The 23098-nt window shown below is 48.0% G+C and overlaps 1 protein-coding gene across 1 annotated transcript; it reads left to right on the forward strand.

Moving 5' to 3' along the window:
• The first annotated feature begins 684 nt into the window (after positions 1–684).
• On the forward strand, positions 685–1784 carry LOC123440546 (osmotin-like protein). Its single transcript, XM_045117111.1, has one exon. It carries the CDS (start codon positions 785–787, stop codon positions 1535–1537), a length of 753 nt encoding a protein of 250 aa, XP_044973046.1. The 5' UTR covers positions 685–784; the 3' UTR covers positions 1538–1784.
• The last annotated feature ends 21314 nt before the right edge of the window (positions 1785–23098 follow it).

Consider the following 23098-nt stretch of genomic DNA (forward strand, 5'->3'; position numbering starts at 1 on the left):
CGAAGTGCATGTGTCAAAATGGGTAATTTCCGTCATTGCAAAAAAGAAAAGAAAAATGGTAATAGCCGAGCCAAAACACTTATTTGAAATGAGGCAAACCATGCCTCTATGTTTCACACAAGAAAAAGTATGTTTGGTTGCAAAAATATGGCCAATCTAAACTTTATCGACTATGGAAAATGAGGCACATCTCCTGTCCCTGCTTAAAAAAAATGCTATTCTTTCAAAATTTCCACTGAACAAAATATAGCCAACGCATCATTTCTTTATTGTGAAAATTTTCATTTGTTTATTTTGTGGTGCAACCTCTTTCTTTTTTTTGCGAGGTATTTTGTGGTGCAACCTCAACAGTTGATATTGCGTATTTATATGTTTATTTTAATTTGTAAAATGATCTAACATCACATCCCAAATATTAGGTTTCTAGTATATATTCTATGCATCATTTGCATGCTGCGGAACATCACTTGCATGGTGCGGAACATCATTTGCATGCTGCGGAACAAGCGGGTACTCACTATCTACTTCTCTAGAAGTTTCCTACTGCCTGAGTTATCTAAAGTTCAAACAAGACTACACGATAACACCGTGACGCTGAGTCACTGACACGGCACCCCAAAGACCAAACCGCTCCGCCCATCACACGCCAGTCCAATCCAAAATCCAAAATCTCCTATAAAAGGACCCCAAAACCCTCACCACTCTACCACAGTCCACAGTCCACAGTCCACAGTCTACTGACTCAGAATTCAGGGAGCGCACTAGCCAGTAGCCACCCACCACCATGGGCATGGCTTCCCCTAAGCTTCTCCTCCTGCTCGCCACCTTCCTCCCGAGCTGCGGCCTCCTCCTGGCGGACTTCGCCCCGATGACCCTGACCGTCGTGAACAACTGCCCGTACCCGGTCTGGCCGGGCATCCAGGGGAGCGCCGGCAGCGAGGTCCTGGAGGGGGGCGGCTTCTACCTCCCGTCGCTCTCCCACCGCTCCTTCCCGGCGCCCGCCCACGCCTGGTCCGGCCGCATCTGGGCGCGCACCGGCTGCACGCCCGCCGGCGGGGAGCAGCTCCGCTGCGCCACGGGCGACTGCGGCGGCCGGCTCCAGTGCGGGGGCCTCGGCGGCGCGGCGCCCGCCACCCTCGCGCAAGTCTCCCTCCACCACGGCAATGACCAGTCGTCCTACGGCGTGAGCGTGGTGGACGGCTTCAACGTGGGCCTGTCCGTGACCCCGCACGAGGGCCGCGGCAACTGCCCCGTCCTCGCCTGCCGCAAGGACCTGACCCAGACCTGCCCCGGCGAACTGCAGGTGCGCCAGGGCGGCGGCGCCGTCGTCGCGTGCAGGAGCGGCTGCCTGGCCTTGGGCTCCGACGAGCTGTGCTGCCGCAACGCCTACAACAGCCCGGCCGCCTGCCGCCCCTCCAAGTACTCGGACTTCTTCAAGAGCGCGTGCCCGCAGGCCTTCACCTACGCGCACGACAGCCCCTCGCTCACCCACGAGTGCTCCGCGCCGCGCGAGCTCAAGGTCATCTTCTGCCACTAGAGTGACTCCACCGGCGCTCGAGCCGGTGGACGTGCGCCGCCGCCGCCCGTCAGTGGTTATCTCCGGGATCGATGTAGCGTAGTGTGTGTCATCTACTTCCACTCATCTGTCATGTGGAAGTGTTCGAGTAGGCTCCGGAGACTGCCGGCCCGGAGTACTTGGTGATGTAGTAGTTCGGCCCTGTTTCGATCCATGTCGTTGGCTGCTCTGATTCCACTCTGAAATAACATACATGTTTAGATGGGCACTGATCTGGTGGTCACTTGGTCGACAAATGTCTTCAGTCACTTCTTGTGTGTGCATTTGAGTTCAACTCCTTTCCCCTCATTTTCCCTTTAGCTAGCAACATGTGCGAGGCAGATATGCTGCTTTCACACCACTACTCTGCATATGAGTTGTGAATTGTCATATTCATCATTTTGTAGACTTACAACAGGGTAATGCTACGGGGTTGAACTTGAACCGAATGAACACTTTGCAAAATAAATCTGATTCAAGCCATGAACTCTTCACCGGGGTACTCGAGTACAGCATACTCTGTTCGATTCGATGTCTCTCGTCTCTGCTTCTGGTAGCCGGTGTCCACTCGTCCCTTTCTCCTTTCAGTTTTCTCTGCGGTTTGGCCATGTCCTTTTCGTCACATCCTGGGATTGGCTTGTCTTTCATGGAGCCTTTGCCTTTCGGCTTTGCCGGCTTGGCTGAGTAAAAGCTCCGCGATCAGGAGCTCCTGCCTTGCACGTCAAAAAAGAAAGAAAGCTCATCAGCTTGTTTTATACGTGAAACAAACATAGTGCCTTCCATGAGAGTAACTTCAACCGTCCGACCCAAACGGTTAGAAACATTTCTAAAAATAAAAACCAATATAAATTAAAGATTAAGCCGATCACAAAGGCCAGCAAGAGTCCACGCGTCCTTAATACATTAATTGAACATTAAAAAAACTAAACTGCGCGCTACCCTAGGCGTCCTCGTCGTCGGCGTCGGGGTCGGCGAGGTCGATCTCAACGACGGTGTGGGCATTGCTGGTGGCGGCGGTAGCGCAGCACAGCCGCGCTCCTCCGTCAGGCGTAGCGCTCTCCTATGCCGGAGGTAGGCGGCCTCCTCCACGCGCAGCGTGCACGGGGGACTTGCCCTTGTTTTGGGTGAAGCGGGTCATGGCTGCTGGCTAGGGTTTAATCGCCGACGAGGGAGCAGAAAGGTGACGAGATGGGGCGGGGCTCTGGAAGCAGATGAGGCCGAACCCCACCATACACTCCAATTAAAAAAGGCCAACTGCGGTCGCTAACGCATGGGACTGCGGTCATTAATTAAGTTGACTGAGGGTACTTGGATGGCCGAGGGTGTGGATGGGGCGGACACCGAGAGGGCGCGCGCGTCCGCGCCGATGCATTTCAGTCCCAAATTTGGGTCGAAATGGGTCAGTGCGGACGCATTTTGGCAATGGGTCCGTGCGTTGCGCCATCACATTTGTCCGCGCGGACCCAAACGGACGGCGGCGGATGAAATGGGCCATCCCGTTGGAGTTGCTCTGATGGAGTAAATCACATTGAAAATGCTTGATGTGAGTTATTGAAGACATGTTGGGTTCAGACAAAAAGGGTTTCCTTCTCTTTGTGTTGCAAAGCAACCAAACCATACAACCAACAATAGCTGTTGGGATAGACAACACAATCATGCTCAAAAGAAAGATAAGAGAAAAACAAAAGAAAAAATGCAAGAAACACCGGATCAACGAAAATTGTAGTGTCCCGCAATTGTTGCGCCCACCGGAGAATTCCACCACACTCTAGTGCTATCAGATTGCCGCGTGCTAAGCAACACCATCAAGAAGGACTACGACGACGACAACGCTGCTGTCCGAACAAGTCCTAGGATTTCTCCTGACACACGACAGGGAGTGGGGGAGAGGTACATCCGACGCCCTCCAGGAACAATAGCAGCCACCGCACCGGTGTCGGCCAGATCCGACAAAGATTTCTCCCGACCCCTCGCACCCACCGCCCAGGACTAATCCTTAGCTTCATCGTGCCAACCATCCGCCAACAAGCGCCACCACAGTCTAGAGAACACCACTGTGGTCTCACCATAGCAAACGCAACGAGGCCGGTTGGACTGAGACACAACCACCGTAGACAGGGACCGGCAGTACCACACCCGTGTGGGAAGGGACAACCTCCACCGGCTCAAGCGGTAGCAGACCGAACGCAGGAGTAAGGGCATGTTGGACCAACTGCCTAGCCGGGCCCGTTAAGCCCCGCCGCCGCGCTGCAGCAGACGCAACATAGTAGCCGCCGCCCCCATCGCCTGTAGCACGCCAGACCAGCCGGAGACCGAACCGGCCCACCCCGATCCAGATCTAGGTCCTACATGCCCAGATCTGGGCTAGCATGGCGTCGCCGGCCAAGCCCCGCCGCTAGCCGCCACCGTCGCCAAGGGGCCGCGACGCCGCCCGATCTGCATCGGGACACCGGCCGCCGAGGTCCACCGCCACCAAAACTTGTCGCCTGAGCTGGGAACCGCGACGGAAAAGGAAGGGGCCGTCACCGTCGGCCTCATGATGTCGTGTGGGCAAGTGCCCGGCCGTGCCTGCCGACGGCAACAACGAGAGGAAGGGAGGGAGGGTGGGGAGGTTTGGCGGCGAGGGAAAGAAGGGCCGCCCCGGTCGCCTCGCTCCGCGCCTTACGGGAGGAAGGGGAGGCAGACTTGTCGGGTTGTACTAATAATGGAGAAAAGAAATGTAAGAAATCTTGGTCCAAATAGCATGACTCCGTAAAAGCATGGAGCGCCTTTGCATAGTGCATGGATGGGTAAAGGCTGGGTAAAGGCAGCATGCATGGCACTAGCATGACTGCAGGACTACACGCAGAATTGTCTACTACCATGAGAAGTGTTGTTTTTCGATTCAAACTACTACTCATCATGCTCCTGATGAGATTGCTGTGCCACTTTTCTCGTGCCAATATTGTGTTGCTTATATTAAAAATGGCCACTACGAAATGAAATAAACGTCAACCCTCGAATCAAACGGTCATGTTTTCGTCTTCCAAAGAGGCCGTCCTTTCAAGGCAAAATGAACAAATCTCACTTAAAGACCCAACAAATTCATAAATTGAACTGTTTTCAAAATTATTTCACTCGCATATAACCTTTTAATGTGGCGTTCGACAACAAGACACCATACTACACTATGTAGCGTCTGAGTCCTAGGCGCCGCACAACCGACCACGCTCGCGTCCCGTGGCAAGCCCGACCCCACCCCTGTAGTGTGGCGTCTAAGACAAAGGTGCCACACTTTGACTTATCCAGCCGCGGGCCGGCCCTCCCCCCACCCCCTCCCCATTCACCCTCACCCAACAAGAACAGAGAGAGACGACGCCCACGAGTTCACCCTGTTGGGGAACGTCGCATCGGAAAAAAAAATTCTACGTGTACACAAGACCTATCCATGGTGATGACCATCTACGAGAGGGGAGAGTGCATCTACATACCCTTGTAGATCGCTAAGCGGAAGCGTATATAACGCGGTTGATGTAGTCGAACGTCTTCGCAATCCAATCACGATCCGTCCCGCGATCTCATCACGATCTGTCCCGATCTAGCACCGAACGGATGACACCTCCGCGTTCAGCACACGTACGGCTTAATGACGTCTCCTCCTTCTTGATCCAGCAAGAGAGAAAGGAGAAGTAGATGGGATCTCAACCAGCACGACGACATGGTGGAGCAGTGCCAGCAGGGCTTCGCCAAGCGTTGCTGGAACCGATCTGATGAGAAAACAGAGTTATGGGAGAGGTAGGGCTGCCCTTGGGACGTGAGAATTGGTGTGTTCAGCCCCTCCCTCTCCCCCACTATATATAGGAGGCAAGAGGGAGGGCTGGGGCGCAGCCCTAGCCCCTCCTCCAAGGAGGGGGCGTGGGCCTAGGGAGGTTTCCTCCCTCCCTAAGGCACCTAGGAGGTGCCTTCCCCTTTAGGGACTCTTCCCTCCAAACCGCATGGGCCCTTGGGGGCTGGCCCAACAAGGCTTGGAGGCCACCTTCCATCCCATGCACGTCCTAGAGGCTGGAGGGACCCTTCTGGACTCCTCCAGAACCCTCTGAAACCTTCTGAAACCTTCCAGAAGCTTCCTGGTACAATACCGATAAAACACAAAACTTTTCCCTAGCCAAAATAGGACTTCCCATATATAAATCTTTACCTCCGGACCATTCCGGAGCTCCTTGTGACGTCTGGATCTCATCCGAGACTCCGAACAACATTCGGTCACCAACGTACAAATCCCAATACTACTCTAGCGTCACCGAACGTTAAGTGTGCACACCCTACGGGTTTGAGAACTATGCAGACATGACCGAGACACATCTATGGTCAATAACCAATAGCGGGACCTGGATGCTCATATTGGTTCCAACATATTCTACGAAGATCTTTATCGGTCGAACCACGATGTCAAGGATTCAATCAATCTCGTATAATGTTCCCTTTGTCCATCGGTATGTTACTTGCCCGAGATTCGATCGTCGGTATCTCTATACCTAGTTCAATCTCGTTACCGGCAAGTCCCTTTAATCGTTCTGTAATACAAGATCCCGTGACTAACTCCTTAGTCACATTGCTTGCAAGCTCATTGTGATTTTGTATTACCGAGTGGGCCCAGAGATACCTCTCCGTCACACGGAGTGACAAATCCTAGTCCCGATCCATGCCAACCCAACATACACCTTCGGAGATAACTGTAGAGCACCTTTATAGTCACACAGTTATGTTGTGACGTTTCATACACAAGGTATTCCTCCGGTGTCTGGGAGTTGCATGATCTCATGGTCATAGGAACATATACTCGACATGCAGAAAACAGTAGCAATAAACTGACACGTATGCTACATTAATAGTTTGGGTCTTGTCACATCATTGTCCTAATGATGTGATCCCGTTATCAAACAACATCTCATATCTATGGATAGGAAACCTTGACCATCTTTAATCAACGAGCTAGTCCTTCAGAGGCTTACTAGGGACACTGTGTTGTCTATGTATCCACACATGTATTTAACTTTGAAATCAATACAATTCTAGCATGGATAATAAACGATTATCATGAACAAATAAAAATAATAATAACCAATTAATTATTGCCTCTAGGGCATATTTCCAACAGTCTCCCACTTGCACTAGAGTCAATAATCTAGTACACATCACTATGTGATTGTAATTAATCCAACACCCATATAGTTATGGGGTTTGATCATATCTTGCTTGTGATAGAGGTTTTTAGTCAACGGGTCTGAAACATTCAGATCCGTGTGTACTTTACAAATCTCTTTGTCATACTGTAGATGTTGCTACTATGCTCCACTTGGAACAATTCCAACTGGCTGCTCCACTATACGAACCCGATTTACTACTTAGAGTCATCCGGATTAGTGTCAAAGCTTTCCATCGGCGTAACCCTTTATGACAAAATTTATCACTTCCATAATCGAGAAAAAATCCTTAGTCCACTAGTTACTAAGGATAACTTTGACCGTTGTCCAGCGATCCATTCCTGGATCACTCTAGTACCCCTTGACAGACTCATGGCAAGGCACACATCAGGTGTGGTACACAACATGGCATACTATAGAGCCTACGACTAAGGCATAAGGGACGACCTTCGTCCTTTCTCTTTCTTCTGTTGTGATCAAGTTTTTGAGTCTGACTCAAATTTACACCTTACAATACAGTTAAGAACTCCTTCTTTGACTGATCCATTTTGAACTCCTTCAAAATCTTGTCAAGGTATGTGTTCATTGAAAGTTTTATCAAGCGTCTTGATCTATCTTCATGGATCTTGATGCTCAACGTTCAAGTAGGCTTAATTCAGGTTTTACTTTGAAAAACACCTTTCAAACAACCATATATGCTTTCCAGAAATTCTACATCATTTACAATCAACAATATGTCAACCACATATACTCATCAAAAATTCTATAGTGCTCCCACTCACTTTCTTGGAAATACAAGTTTATCGTAAACCTTGTGTAATCCCAAAAACTTTGATCATCTCATCAAAGCGTATATCACAACTCCGAGATGCTTGCTCCAGCCCATAAAAGGATTGTTGGAGCTCGCATACTTGTTAGCATCCTTAGGATCGATAAAACCTTCTGGTTGTATCATACAACCTTTCCTCAAGGAAACCGTCGAGGAAACAATGTTCTGACATCCTATCTGCAAGATTTCATCATAAATAATGCAGCAAGTGCAAATATAATTTCGACGGACTTTAGCATCGCTATGGGTGAGAAAGTCCCATCATAGTCAACTCCTTGAACTTGTCGGCAACAACTTTGCGACAAGTCGAGCTATCTTAATGGTGACATTTACCATCATCATCCGTCTTCCTTTCAAAGATCCATCTGTACCTAATAGCCTTATGACCATCAAGTAGTTCTTCCAAAGTCCACACTTTGTTTTCATCCATGGATCCTATCTCAGATTACATGGCCTCCAACCATTCGTCAGAATCCGATCCCACCATCGCTTCTCCATAACTCGTAGGTTCATTGTTGTCTAACAACATGACCTCCAAGACAGGGTTACCGTACCACTCTGGAGAAGTATGTGACCTTGTCGACCTACGAGGTTTGTAGTAACTTGATCTGAAGCTTCATGATCACTATCATCAGCTTCCACTTCAATTGGTGTGGGCACCACAGGAACAACTTCGTGTGCCCTGCTACACACTGGTTGAAGTGACGGCTCAATAACCTCATCAAGTTCCACCATCCTCCCACTCAATTATTTCGAGAGAAACCTTTTCTCGTGAAAGGTCCCTTTTATGGAAACAAACACTTTGCTTTCAGATCTGAGATAGGAGGTATTCCCAACTATTTTGGGTATCCTATGAATATGCATTTATCCGCTTTGGGTTCGAGCTTATCAGGCTGAGACTTTTTCACATAAGCGTCGCAGCCCCAAACTTTTAAGAAGCGGCAGCTTAGGTTTCCCCAAACCATAGTTCATACGGTGTCATCTCAAAGGAATTACGTGGTGCCCTATTTAAAGTGAATGTGGTTGCCTCTAATGCCTAACCAAAAAATAATAGTGGTAATTTGATAAGAGACATCATAGTATGCACCATATCCAATAGGGCATGGCTATGACGTTCGGACACACCATCACACTATGGTGTTCGAGGTGGCATGAGTTGTGAAACAATTTTCACAGTGTCTTAAATGTTTACCAAACTCGCAACTCGGGTATATATTTACCCCTACGATCACATCGTAGACATATTGTCCTCTTGTCACGACGATCTTCAACTTCACTCTGAAATTGTTTGAACTTTTCAATATTTCAGACTTGTAATTCATCAAGCAAATACACTTGTATCTACTCAAATCATGAGTGAAGTAAGAACATAACAATATCCATTGCGTGCCTTAGCACTCATTGGACTGCATACATCAAAATGTATTATTTCCAACAAGTCACTTGTTCGTTTCCATCTCACTGAAAACGAGGCCTTCAGTCATCTTGCCCACGTGGCATGATTTGCAAGTCTCAAGTGATTCAAAATCAAGTGAGTTTAAATAATCCATCCGAATGGAGTTTCTTCATGCGTTTATACCAATAGGCATGGTTCGCATGTCTCAAACGATTCAAAAACGAGTGAGTCCAAAGATCCATCAGCATGGAACTGCTTCATGCGTTTTGTACAAATATGACTTAAGCGGGAGTGCCACAAGTAAGTGGTATTATCATTACTACTCTGTATCTTTTGGCATCCATGTTATGAACATGTGTATCACTACGATCGAGATTCAATAAACCATTCAATTTAGGTGCAAGACCATTGAAGGTATTATTCAAGTAAACAAAGTAACCATTATTCTTTTTAAATGAATAACTATGTTGCAATAAACAGAATCTAATCATGTCTATGCTCAATGCAAACACCAAATAACAATTATTTAGGTTCAACACTAATCCCGGTGGTAGAGGGAGCGTGCAACGTTTGATCATATCAACCTTGGAATTACTTCCAACACCCATCGTGACCTCACCCTTGCTAGTATCCATTTATTCCATAGTTATAATTTCGAGTTACTAACACTTAGCAACTAACCGATATCTAATACCCCGATGCTACTAGGAGTACTAGCAAGGTACACATCAATATCACGTATACCCAATATACTTTCGTCGACTTTGCCAGCCTTCTTATCTACCAAGTACCTTGGGTAGTTCCGCTTGAGTGGTTGTTCCCCTCATAATAGAAGCACTTAGTCTCGGGTTTGGGTTCATCCTTGGGTTTCTTTACTAGAGTGGCAACTGGTTTGACATTTCATGAAGTATCCCTTTTAACCCTTGCCCTTCTCGAAACTAGTAGTTTTACTCACCATCAACACTTGATGCTCCTACTTGATTTCTACCTTCCCTGTGTCAAACATCGCGAATAGCTCAGGGATCATCATCTCTGTCCCTGATATGTTATAGTTCATCACAAAGCTCTGTAGCTTGGTTGCAGTGACTTTGGAGAACTATGTCAATCACTATCTTATCTGGAAGATCAAATCCCACTCGATTAAAGCGATTATAGTACCCAGACAATCTGAGCACATGCTCAACGATTGAGCTTTTCTCCCTTACTTTGTAGACAAAGAATCTTGTGGGAGGTCTTATACCTCTCAATACGGGAACGAGCCTGAAATCCCAATTTCATCTCTTGGAACATCTCATATGTCCCATGACGTTCGAAATGTCTTCGGTGCCTCAATTCTAAGCCGTTTAAGCATTACGCACTGAACTATCATGTAATCATAAAAACGTTTATGTCAGATGTTCGCTACATCTACAAACGACGCTCGGGGTTTAGCACACCTAGTTGTGCATTAAGAACATAAGCCTTCTGCGCAGTAATGTGGATAATCCTCAGTTTACGGACCCAACCCGCATAATTGCTACTATCATCTTTCAACTAAGTTTTCTCTAGGAACATATCAAAAACAGTAGAGCTACAACGCAAACTACAACATAATTTGCAAAGACATTTTGACTTTGTTCATGATAATGAGTTCAATTAATCATATTACTTAAGAACTCCCACTCAAATTGACATCCCATTTGTTATCCGAGTGGTACATGACCCAAATTCACCAACTCAATATTGGAAATATGCCCTAGAGGCAATAATAATTAGTTATTATTATATTTCTTTGTTCGTAATAATTGTTTATTATCCATGCTATAATTGTATTGATTGGAAACACAATACTTGTGTGGATACATAGACAAAACACTGTCCCTAGTAAGCCTCTAGTTGACTAGCTCGTTGATCAAAGATGGTCAAGGTTTCCTGGCCATAGGCAAGGGTTGTTACTTGATAACGGGATCACATCATTAGGAGAATCATGTGATGGACTAGACCCAAACTAATAGACGTAGCATGTTGATCGTGTCATTTTGTTGCTACTGTTTTCTGCGTGTCAAGTATTTGTTCCTATGACCATGAGATCATGTAACTCACTGACACCGGAGGAATGCTTTGTGTGTATCAAACGTCGTAACGTAACTGGGTGACTATAAAGATGCTCTACAGGTATCTCCAAAGGTTTTTGTTGAGTTAGTATGGATCAAGACTGAGATTTGTCACTCCATATGACGGAGAGGTATCTCGGGGCCCAATCGGTAATACAACATCACACACAAGCCTTGCAAGCAATGTGACTTAGTGTAAGTTGCGGGATCTTGTATTATGGAACGAGTAAACAGACTTGCCGGTAAACGAGATTGAAATAGGTATGCGGATACTGACGATCGAATCTCAGGCAAGTAACATACCGAAGGACAAAGGGAATGACATACGGGATTATATGAATCCTTGGCACTGAGGTTCAAACGATAAGATCTTCGTAGAATATGTAGGATCCAATATGGGCATCCAGGTCCCGCTATTGGATATTGACCGAGGAGTCTCTCGGGTCATGTCTACATAGTTCTCGAACCCGGAGGGTCTGCACACTTAAGGTTCGACGTTGTTTTATGCGTATTTGAGTTATATGGTTGGTTACCGAATGTTGTTCGGAGTCCCGGATGAGATCACGGACGTCACGAGGGGTTTCGGAATGGTCCGGAAACGAAGATTGATATATAGGATGACCTCATTTGGTTATCGGAAGGTTTTCGTGCATTACCGGAAAAGTTTCGGGCTCATCGGTAGTGTACTGGGAGTGCCGGGGACCATCAGGAGGGGTGTCACGCCCCAAGGGGTCTCATGGGCTATGGGAAGAGATAAACCAGCCCCTAGTGGGCTGGAATAAGTTCCCACTAAGGCCCATAAGGTTTGAGAGGGAAAAAACACAAGGTGGAAAGAGTTTCCAAGTGGGAAGGTGGAATCCTACTCCAAGTAGGATTGGAGTAGGACTCCTCCACCTCCAATTTCGGCCAAACCTTTAGGTTTTGAGGCTGCCTCCTCCCCTCCCTCCCTCCTATACATAGTGGGGTTTTAGGGCTGATTTGAGACAACTTTTGCCACGGCAGCCCGACCACATACCTCCACGGTTTTACCTCTAGATCGCGTTTCTGCGGAGCTCGGGCGGAGCCTTGCTGAGATTAGATCACCAGCAACCTCTGGAGCGCCGTCACGCTGCCGGAGAACTTATCTACCTCTCCGTCTCTCTTGCTGGATCAAGAAGGCCGAGATCATCGTCGAGCTGTACGTGTGCTGAACGCGGAGGTGCCGTCCGTTCGGCACTAGATCGGAGCGGATCGTGGGACGGATCGCAGGACGGTTCGCGGGGCGGATCGAGGGACATGAGGACGTTCCACTGCATCAACCGCGTTTCTTAACGCTTCTGCTGTGCGATCTACAAGGGTACGTAGATCGGAAATCCCCTCTCGTAGATGGACATCACCATGATAGGTCTTCGTGCACGTAGGAAAATTTTTGTTTCCCATGCGACGTTCCCCAACAGTGGCATCATGAGCTAGGTTCACGCATAGATGTAATCTCGAGTAGAACACATAAGTTTTTGTGGGCGGTGATGTGCGTTTTGCTGCCCTCCTTAGTCTTTTCTTGATTCCGCGGTATTGTTGGATCGAAGCGGCTCGGACCGACATTACTCGTACGCTTACGAGAGACTGGTTTCATCGCTACGAGTAACTCCGTTGCTCAAAGATGACCGGCGAGTGCCGGTTTCTCCAACTTTAGTTGAATCGGATTTGACCGAGGAGGTCCTTGGATGAGGTTAAATAGCAATTCATATATCTCCGTTGTGGTGTTTGCGTAAGTAAGATGCGATCCTACTAGATACCCATGGTCACCACGTAAAACATGCAACAACAATTAGAGGACGTCTAACTTGTTTTTGCAGGGTATGCTTGTGATGTGATATGGCCAACGATGTGATGTGATATATTGGATGTATGAGATGATCATGTTGTAATAGTTAATATCGACTTGCACGTCGATGGTACGGCAGCCGGGAGGATCCATAGGGTTGTCTTTAAACTAACGTTTGTGCTTGCAGATGTGTTTCCTATATTGCTAGGACGTAGCTTTAGTAGTAATAACATGAGTAGCACGACAACCCCGATGGTGACACGTTGATGGAGATCATGGTGTGACGCCGGTGATAAGAAGATCGTGCCGGTGCTTTGGTGATGGAGGTCAAGAAGCACATGATGATGGCCATATCATGTCACTTATGAATTGCATGTGATGTTAATCCTTTATCTTGAAATTGCATCTTACTTACGCAAACACCACAACGGAGATATATGAATTGCTATTTAACCTCATCCAAGGACCTCCTCGGTCAAATCCGATTCAACTAAAGTTGGAGAAACCGGCACTCGCCGGTCATCTTTGAGCAACGGAGTTACTCGTAGCGATGAAACCAGTCTCTCGTAAGCGTACGAGTAATGTCGGTCCGAGCCGCTTCGATCCAACAATACCGCCGAATCAAGAAAAGACTAAGGAGGGCAGCAATTTGAACATCAACGCCCACATATTCCTTTGTGTTCTACTCGAGATATCATCTACGCATAGACCTAGCTCTGATACCACTGTTGGGGAACGTCGCATGGGAAACAAACAAATTCCTACGTGCACACAAGATCTATCCATGGTGATGACTGATACGTCTCAAACGTATCTATAATTTTTGATGGTTTCATGCTGTTATCTTGTCATCTTTGGATGTTTTATATACCTTTTATATCTTTTTTGGGACTAACTTATTAATTCAGTGCCAAGTGCCAGTTCCTGTTTTTTCTGTGTTTTTGGCTCTTTTCAGATCTGATTTTGGAACGGAGTCCAAACGGAATAAAATCCCCGAAATCATTTTTCCCGAACGAAAGAAGATCAGGGGGCTTGTGGGCCAAGCTAGGAGGGCTACAGGGGGCCCACAAGCCCCCACTCCGCCACCAGGGGGCGGCGGTGGGCAGGCTTGTGGCCTCCCTGGCGCCCCCTGACCTAGATTTTGCGCCTATATATTCCCTAAAATTCAGAAAAAAATCAGGGGATCCACGAAAATACTTTTCAGCCGCCGCAAACTTCCGTTTCCGCGAAATCTCATGTGGAGACCCTTCCCGGTGCCCTGCCGGAGGGGACTTTGGAGTTGGAGGGCTTCTTCATCATCATCATTGCCCCTCCAATGACTCGTGAGTAGTTCACTTCAGACCTATGGGTCCGTAGTTAGTAGCTAGATGGCTTCTTCTCTCTTTTGGATCTTCAATACAAAGTTCTCCATGATTTTCATGGAGATCTATCCGATGTAATCTTCTTTGGCGGTGTGTTTGTCGAGATCCGATGAATTGTGGATTTGTGATCAGATTATCTATGATATATATTTGAGTCTTTGCTGATTTCTTATATGCATGATTTGATATCCTTGTAAGTCTCTCCGAGTCTTGGGTTTTTTCTGGCCAACTAGATCTATGATTCTTGCAATGGGAGAAGTGCTTGGTTTTGGGTTCTTACCGTGTGGTGACCTTTCCTAGTCACAGTAGGGACAACAAGGCACACATCTTGTAGTTGCCATCAAGGGTAACAAGGTGGGCTCTGTCGTAGATATGAGATTGTCCATCTACATCATGTCATCTTGCTTAAGGCGTTACTCTGTTCTTTTGGACTTAATACACTAGATGCATGCTGGATAGCGGTCGACGTGTGGAGTAATAGTAGTAGATGCAGAAAGTATCGGTCTACTTGTTTTGGACGTGATGCCTATAGATATAATCATTGCCATAGATGACGTCACGACTTTGCGTGGTTCTATCAATTGCTCGACAGTAATTTGTTTACCCACCGTCTACTTGCTTTCATGAGAGAAGCCACTAGTAAACACTACGGCCCCCGGGTCTATTCACATCTATCATTTCCACTTTCGCTTTTACTTTGCTTTGTTACTTTGTTACTTTCAGTTCTCACTTGGCGAACAACCTATAAGGGATTGCCAAACCCTTCATAGCATTGGGAGAAAGCTTTTTGTGTTTGTGCAGGCACTTGTGATACTCCTTCACTGGATCGATACCTTGGTTCAAAAACTGAGGGAAATACTTGCCACTGCTGTGCTACATCACCCTTTCCGCTTCGAGGGAACACCAACGCAAGGCTCCAAGGCCACGGGGGAAATCCTTTGCATATTTGCCTAGGAAGTCCCTTAAGGCGTAGCCGTAGCAGAAGGATTCCTAGTGCCGTTGCTGAGGAGTATCAAGAACACTCCTATTTCTGGCGCCGTTGGAAGGTCTTTTGTTGCAGCAGCAATGACCATCTACGAGAGGGGAGAGTGCATCTACATACCCTTGGAGATCGCTAAGCGGAAGCGTATATAACGCGGTTGATGTAGTCGAACGTCTTCCCGATCCAATCACGATCCGTCCCGCGATCTCATCATGATCCGTCTCGATCTAGCGCCGAACGGACGGGAGCTCCGTGTTCAGAACACGCACGGCTTGATGACATCTCCTCCTCCTTGATCCAGCAAGAGAGGAAGGATAAGTACATGGGATCTCAACCAACATGACGACATGATGGAGATGATGGAGTAGTGCCAGCAGGGCTTCGCCAAGCACTGCGGGAACCGATGTGAGGAGAAAACAAAGTTATGGGAGAGGTAGGGCTGCCCCCGGGACATGGGAATTGGTGTGTTCAGCCCCTCCCTCTCCCCCACTATATATAGGAGGCAAGAGGGAGGGCTGGGGCGCAGCCCTAGCCCCTCCTCCAAGGAGGGGGCGTGGGCCTAGGGAGGTTTCCTCCCTCCGTAAGGCACCTAGGAGGTGCCTTCCCCTTTAGGTACTCTTCCCTCCAAACCGCATGGGCCCTTGGGGGCTGGCCCAACAAGGCTTGGAAGCCACCTTCCATCCCATGCACGTCCTAGAGGCTGGAGGGACCCTTCTGGACTCCTCCAGAACCCTCTGAAACCTTCCGAAACCTTCTAGAAGCTTCCTGGTACAATACCGATAAAACACAAAACTTTTCCCTAGCCAAAATAGGACTTCCCATATATAAATCTTTACCTCCGGACCATTCCGGAGCTCCTTGTGACGTCTGGATCTCATCCGAGACTCCGAACAACATTCGGTCACCAACGTACAAATCCCAATACTACTCTAGCGTCACCGAACGTTAAGTGTGCACACCCTACGGGTTCGAGAACTATGCAGACATGACCGAGACACATCTATGGTCAATAACCAATAGCGGGACCTGGATGCCCATATTGGTTTCAACATATTCTATGAAGAACTTTATTGGTCGAACCACGATGTCATGGATTCAATCAATCTCGTATATTGTTCCCTTTGTCCATTGGTATGTTACTTGCCCGAGATTCGATTGTCGGTATCCCCATACCTAGTTCAATCTCGTTACCGGCATGGCGACTCCCACCTCCCACCTCCCACCGCGGCGACCCAATGGCGATCTGGCGCTCTAGCCGGCGTTTCCTCCATCCTTGCCGCTCCTCTGCAAAGGTGAACCCTCCCGACCCCCCTCACGTGGTCGTGCATGGCTTGCATGGGTGGCTCTATGTTGGATCTGGATTTTTCGCCTGGTTTGGCTTTCGCCGCTGAGGTTTATCATCACTCTGGTGTTCGGTGCACCCCATGAAGCACCGCTGCTCTTTCATCTTGGTGGTTTCTTTTGGTCGTCATGTGTTCCGTCTTTCGACGAACACATTCACGGCAGCTCTGGAATCTGTGATTGGGGGATCGGCTATTGAGTTTCGTGTCTCTCAAGTGACAGACTCAGTTTTCTCCTTCAAAGTGTCCTACATGCAAGTTGGTTTTCATATTCTTGACTTACGCTCGTTCAAATGCTCAAGTTTTAAGTGCTTTTTCCATCTATGGGGGCATGGTGGTCCAAATTGGCGTCGGGAATTCGCTCTGTGGAAGAAGCAATGTGATGCTGAATGGATTATTGTGAGTCCTTCTAAGAGGAGAGCCGCACTAGGTCTGATGGCGATGCATTTCAGACCCCTAAAATCTTCTCTTAAATGTGGATCTTCGGTTCGTAAGAAGCTCACATTCGCATCACTCCAGCAATATGAAGTTTGCAAGGGTTACAGATGTCCTATTTCCCACGAGGAGCTACTCACGCTTGAACAGGCTGGTTATTCGGTGCCTTCTCCGGAACGTGTCATCATCTCGGCGCCACTGCCGGCTGAACTCCGGTGGACGACAGCCACGCCGCATATTACGTTCGGCACAGTTTCTCGCCAGGATTCATCCCCCGAATCTTCCGGCGCTGATTTTCAAATTGCCAAATTAAACGGAACTTCTTCCGTGCAACAAGGTGCTGCAACTGATCCCGCCGAGATTCATGGTATTTTGAATTATGAGAATCAATTTTCGGGGGACAGCTTGGATTCTGGGCCGATTTCCATGCTCATTAATGAGCCTGCTGAGGTTTCCTCCTTTTCTCGGCCCGAACCTAATCCTAGGATGGATATTCCATCCTCGGAGGAAGCCCATCTGGCCTTTGATGAACTCATTAATGGCATGGTTGAGGAAATCTTTTCTTGCTCGATTTGCAACGCTCGGGGCCATCTAGCTGCCAACTGCACGGCTTAGCCTGGATTCGCTGACAGTACTGTGTTCCACGCACGATCTAGAGGAGCCTCTTTTATGCGTAATAATTGTCTTACTTGGAACTGTAAGAGTCCCACCACCTCCCCTGTCGCTGATATCTCGGGAACTGCTGATAATCTTGGCGAAACCGCAACGCCTGCAACACAGTTCCGTCCTGTCTCATCACCGTCGCATCCTCGAACTCCCTCCGAGACGCCGCCTGCCACTCCGCCACCGCCTCCTGCAATGGCGAACTTCGAGCTTGATCCAGAGTTCTTCCTCCCGCCTGGCCACAACATCATCGACGGAGGTCCTGACCGACTGCCTCGGACCTACACCACGCCAGCTGTCCCCATCACCCGATGTCATGAGCGCTTCTTAATCGCTGCCGTCCACCCAGCGCCCCCGACTGACAACGTGATCCAGGTACGGCAAGAAGTAGCTGCTCTGCTTCACCGAGGGTTACATGTTCGGTCTGCCCAGGCATGGATTGAGGGCGTTGGACTGTTTGAGCTCAGAGATGTGGCGGAAAGCTATGTTGCGGTCCACATGGTGCCGCAGGAAGTTGCTCATAACTCTGTGGTGCGCTTCCTGCGACATGATCACGGAGTTGGTTTCCGCGGGCAAGAGGGTTTTCGCCAAGGCTGCCTCATGATTCTGGGGGTCCCCCTCGACTTCCGCAACACTGAAGATCTGAGGGCTGCTGTCAACACCTTCGGCGAGTTCCACCATTGGGCCAGTGATGATCCTTATTTAGTTCGTTCCATCGTGTTTGCTTCGTTCCCAGATGACCGACTGGTCCCCCGCAGTATCAACTTCTCTGAAGATGCTGTTTGGGGGGGGGGCAAGGTTTCCTGGTCTGCCCCGGTATATATCCTGGGGGCGGCGGCTGCCGAAATACTGCCTAATGACGAGGATCCCAAGCCCATCAATGGCAATCCTCACCCGCTCCCTGGTCATCTTGTCCACGACAATCTGCAATTTGCTCTGCCTCCGTACCCTGCACTGGGTTGGAATGCGGTGCCACTAGCACCTGAAGATCCAGTGGTCCCTGCTGCTGATGCTGTTGCTGCCGATGATTGGGGTCAGCCGCCGGCAGCCGCTGATGGAGGAGGATGGGAACCTGAAGCGGCCCCGGAGGCACCTGCTGCTGATCCTGTTCAGGATCAAGAGTCCATGGTGATTGATCAACCGAGTCCTTCCTCTTCGGACTCAGTTCATGAGCTTGTGGACCTCGACCCTCAGCCGCAGGGTCACATGGAGGCGGAACCTGCTGATGAAGCACCACCGGCCCCTGACCTGGAGGTGGTTGTGGCCAACCCTGTTGCCCCGGATGCTGGCTTGGCGCCGGCTGCCCAGGGTCATGATGCTGAGCCGGAGGAGGAGGTGCCTGCCATGGAGGAGGCGCAAGAGGACAATCCTCTGGCAAATGTCCTATACAAACCCCCTCACATTCAAACTGACAACCTCTGTGTTGGGGTTGCAAGGGTTTTCTACGGGCCTCCTCTGCCGCTAATTCTATCCTGGGCGCGCACTTTTGATGCTCTCATGGGAGCTGCGACTTCTATGCATGTGCCTCGCCAACTGCAGATGCCAATTCTGGAGCCCATTATGATCCCCAAGCGATCATGGTCGGCAGCTTTTGATCCTGATGCTCCAGTGCTACCATCACCACAGCCTGCTGGCGACGCTCTATCAGTGCAGGAGGTAATCCCTCTCAGTCTGTCTTCATCTGCGGAGGACTTCACTTTTCATTCTCCAGCTCCAACGAAGAAAGGGACCCGCAAGAAGGCCACTCCTGTCGTCGACTCCTCTGTCCGTCGATGTACTCGCGGCTCCATCAAGCGCGATGGCTTCAAACCCATCCAGCAGGAGCTGCCAGTGCACGTCCCCAAGAAGAGGAAGCCCAAGGCCAAGCCAATGCCCTCCCCATCGCAGGAGACTGATGATGTGCAAGTACCTCCTGCCACTCCTATTCCGGTGATTCAGGAGGTTGGGCAGTCACTAGGCATTGCCCCTGAGAAGCTTACGGTGGATGGACTTATGGAAGATCCTGCTGATTCCGCGCCATCGTCTGCTGATGTTTAATTCACCTATGTTAATTTGTTACTATACTGTCTACATGTACTGCGAGACTTCTGCATGCTCTGTCCTTTGGTTATCTGAACCTTGGTCGCAACGGCTATTACATAGCCCTGCTTTTGCTCTATATATATATTGTGCAATGGATAGTCGTTCTACGAGAAGTTGGCGTGTGCTTTGTTGGAATGTGCGTGGCCTAAATTCGGACCATAGGCAACGTGCGGTCCGTAACAAGATTGATGAGAGCCTAGCTGCTGTGGTGTGTTTGCAGGAAACCAAAATGCAGTCAGTTGAGTTTCATACAGTCAAATGTTTTTGTCCCAAACGATTTGATCAGTTTGCCTACTCTCCCTCCAGGGGCGCATCAGGGGGGCTTATCACCCTTTGGAACTCCTCCATTCTTACTTGTCAGTTAGTTGAATGCACTCCCTATGGTTTGATCATCTCTTTTTACCTCAAATCAAACTGGTGAATCCTGGACTTTAGTGAATATCTATGGTCCTTGTCAAGGTGAGGCCAGAGATCTTTTTGTTAGCTGGCTATATAATCTCCAAATACCCATTGGGGCTAATTGGTTGCTTCTTGGAGATGTCAATTTCATTAGATCCCGTGATAACAGAAACCTTCCTGGGGCTGATGTAAATGACATGTTCATCTTCAATGAAATTCTTGGGCATCTGGGATTGCTGGAACTTCCCATTAAGGGCAGATCTTTCACTTGGTCCAATATGCAAGATTCCCCTCTTCTAGAGCAGCTTGACTGGTTTTTCACATCAGCCAACTGGATCTCCTCATATCCTCTTACACAAGTGTTACCCCTTGCCAAGACAGCTTCTGACCATGTTCCTTGTGTGGTTACTGTCAACACTTCCATCCCTAAGTGCAATCTATCCCGCTTTGAAAACTACTGGGTTGAAATGGAGGGTTTCATGGAATGTGTTCAGCAATCCTGGCTCATTCCTTCAAGGAAAACTCACATTACTGCTGTCATTATGGATAAGATGAAACATCTTAGGCAGGCTCTGAAAAAGTGGCAGACAAACCTATCTCAGTTAAAAACTTTCATCTCCAGATGTAATCAAGTTGTGCTGTGTTTGGATGAGCTTGAGGAGTTGAGGTCACTTTTCAGACCAGAGGCTAACTTCAGAAAAATTGTTAAATTACATTTGGAGCATCTTTTGCATCTACAGTGTTTATACTGGAAAAAGAGAGCCACTATCAGATTTGTTAAAGTTGGTGAGGAAAACACCAAATTCTTCCATGCTATGGCTACTGAGAGATATAGGAGGAATTCCATTGCATCTCTCAAGTTAAATGATGGTTCCCTCATATCTGATCATGATCAAATTGCTGCATGCTTCTAGGCATCTTTTAAGGCTAGAATGGGAACTTATCTTGGCATTAACATGACATTTGATTTACCATCCATGCTTCATAAGGTGGAGGGCCTAGATATTCTCACTGAACCTTTTTCTAAGTCTGAAATGGACAAGACTGTTCAGGAAATGCCCATTGACAAAGCTCCAGGTCCTGATGGGTTCAATGGTCTTTTCTTCAAGAAATGCTGGCACATTATTTCCCCTGAGTTTTATCAACTTGCTGCTGCTTTCCATGCTGGCCATGCTCAACTTGAGAACATGAACTCATCTTATATTACTCTGATTCCCAAGAAGAGATCACCTGAACATGTGGGAGATTATAGACCTATATCACTTACTGGGATGGGTCTCAAATTTCTGTCCAAAATGATTGCTAACAGGCTACAGCTGCAGATTGTGAAGTGTCTTCACAAGAATCAGTACTGTTTTATCAAGTCTAGGACCATTCAGGATTGTGTTGGATGGACTCTGGAGTACCTGCACCAATGCCATCAATCCAAGAAACCTATAGTCATTCTCAAGCTGGATTTTGAAAAGGCATTTGACTCTGTGGAACATGAGTTTATTTTTCAGATTCTCAAGCACAAAGGCTTCAATGACAGATGGATACTTTGGGTCCAGCGGCTACTAACTTCTGGCTCATCTTCAGTCCTGATCAATGGTGTGCCTGGCAAGAAGTTTATGTGCAAGAAAGGTGTCAGGCAGGGAGATCCCATGTCTCCACTGCTTTTAGCCATTGCTGCTGATTTTTTACAGACTCTGGTTAACCAACTGTTGGCGGAGGGTCTGATTCAGCTGCCCATACCTTGTCATGATAAGGATTTCCCCATAGTGTAATATGCTGATGATACCCTTATCATCCTACCTGCTGATAAACCCCAGTTGTTGCAGTTCAAGAAAATGCTCCTACTTTTCTCCCAGTCCAGTGGATTACAGGTGAATTATCACAAATCTGCCCTTCTACCTATTAACACTCCTCCACAGCAACTCCAGGATCTGGCTGACTCCCTTGGCTGCAAAGTGGAATCTTTGCCCTTCACATACCTTGGCCTTCCAGTTGGGACAACTAAACCAAGAATCATTGATCTCATGCCACTGGTTCATAACATGGAAAGAAGACTTAGTGCTAGTTCATCTTTTCTAGCTCAGGGGGAAGGCTACAGTATTTAAACTCAGCACTGTCTTCTGTGCCTATCTTCTTTCTATGCAGTCTGGATATCCCACCAGGCATACTGAAGCAGCTTGAAAGAATTCAAAGGCAATGTCTATGTAGAAGAAAAGGGCAAGATCATGCACCCCCTCTTGCTGCCTGGCATCTGGTGTGCAGACCTAAAAATAAAGGGGGTTAGGAATTATGAACCTAGCAATCCAGAATGAAGCACTCCTGCTCAAGCATGTTGATAAATTTCTAAATCATGCTAATATCCCATGGGTTCACTTGATTTGGAACACTTACTATCATGACACTGTACCTCAGGGAACTGCCCTTTGTGGTTCTTTTTGGTGGAAGGATATCTGTAAACGGCTGGACAAATTCAGATCAGTTACATATGTTCAGCCTAACAAGGGTGATTCCTTCCTGTTTTGGTCTGACTCTTGGTTGGTTGGAAACTCCATTAGGCCACTGGCAGCCAGATTCCAAAGACTGTTTTCTTTTGTGGCTGATCCTTTCTGCACAGCGCAAGAGGTCTTTACAGCCTTTTCTGATGACAGCATGCTCTCTATGTTCCACTTGCCACTGTCTGCTCAAGCTTACGAGGAGCTGATTTCAGTTCAATATTTGCTTCAAGACCTGGATCTTGATCATCAGGCCTCTGACAGATGGGTATGGGGAAAAGATGCTAAGGCATACACAGCCAAGAGATACTATACTCACATTCACAGCAGTATTACACCAAACCCTTTACTCAACTGGATCTGGAAAAGCTGTTGTACCATGAGGATTAAGATGTTTGCCTGGATGCTCATCATGGACAGGCTTAACACTCAAGACATGCTTGAACGGTGACACTGGAATGTTTCTGACTCCAATCTCTGTGTTGTATGT

The sequence above is a fragment of the Hordeum vulgare genome, chromosome 3H, assembly GCF_904849725.1.
Source record: "Hordeum vulgare subsp. vulgare chromosome 3H, MorexV3_pseudomolecules_assembly, whole genome shotgun sequence".
Lineage (NCBI taxonomy): Eukaryota > Viridiplantae > Streptophyta > Magnoliopsida > Poales > Poaceae > Hordeum > Hordeum vulgare.

Excerpts from the sequence above, each read along its gene's own strand:
- LOC123440546 (XM_045117111.1), top strand. The coding sequence starts at position 785 with ATGGGCATGGCTTCCCCTAAGCTTCTCCTCCTGCTCGCCACCTTCCTC.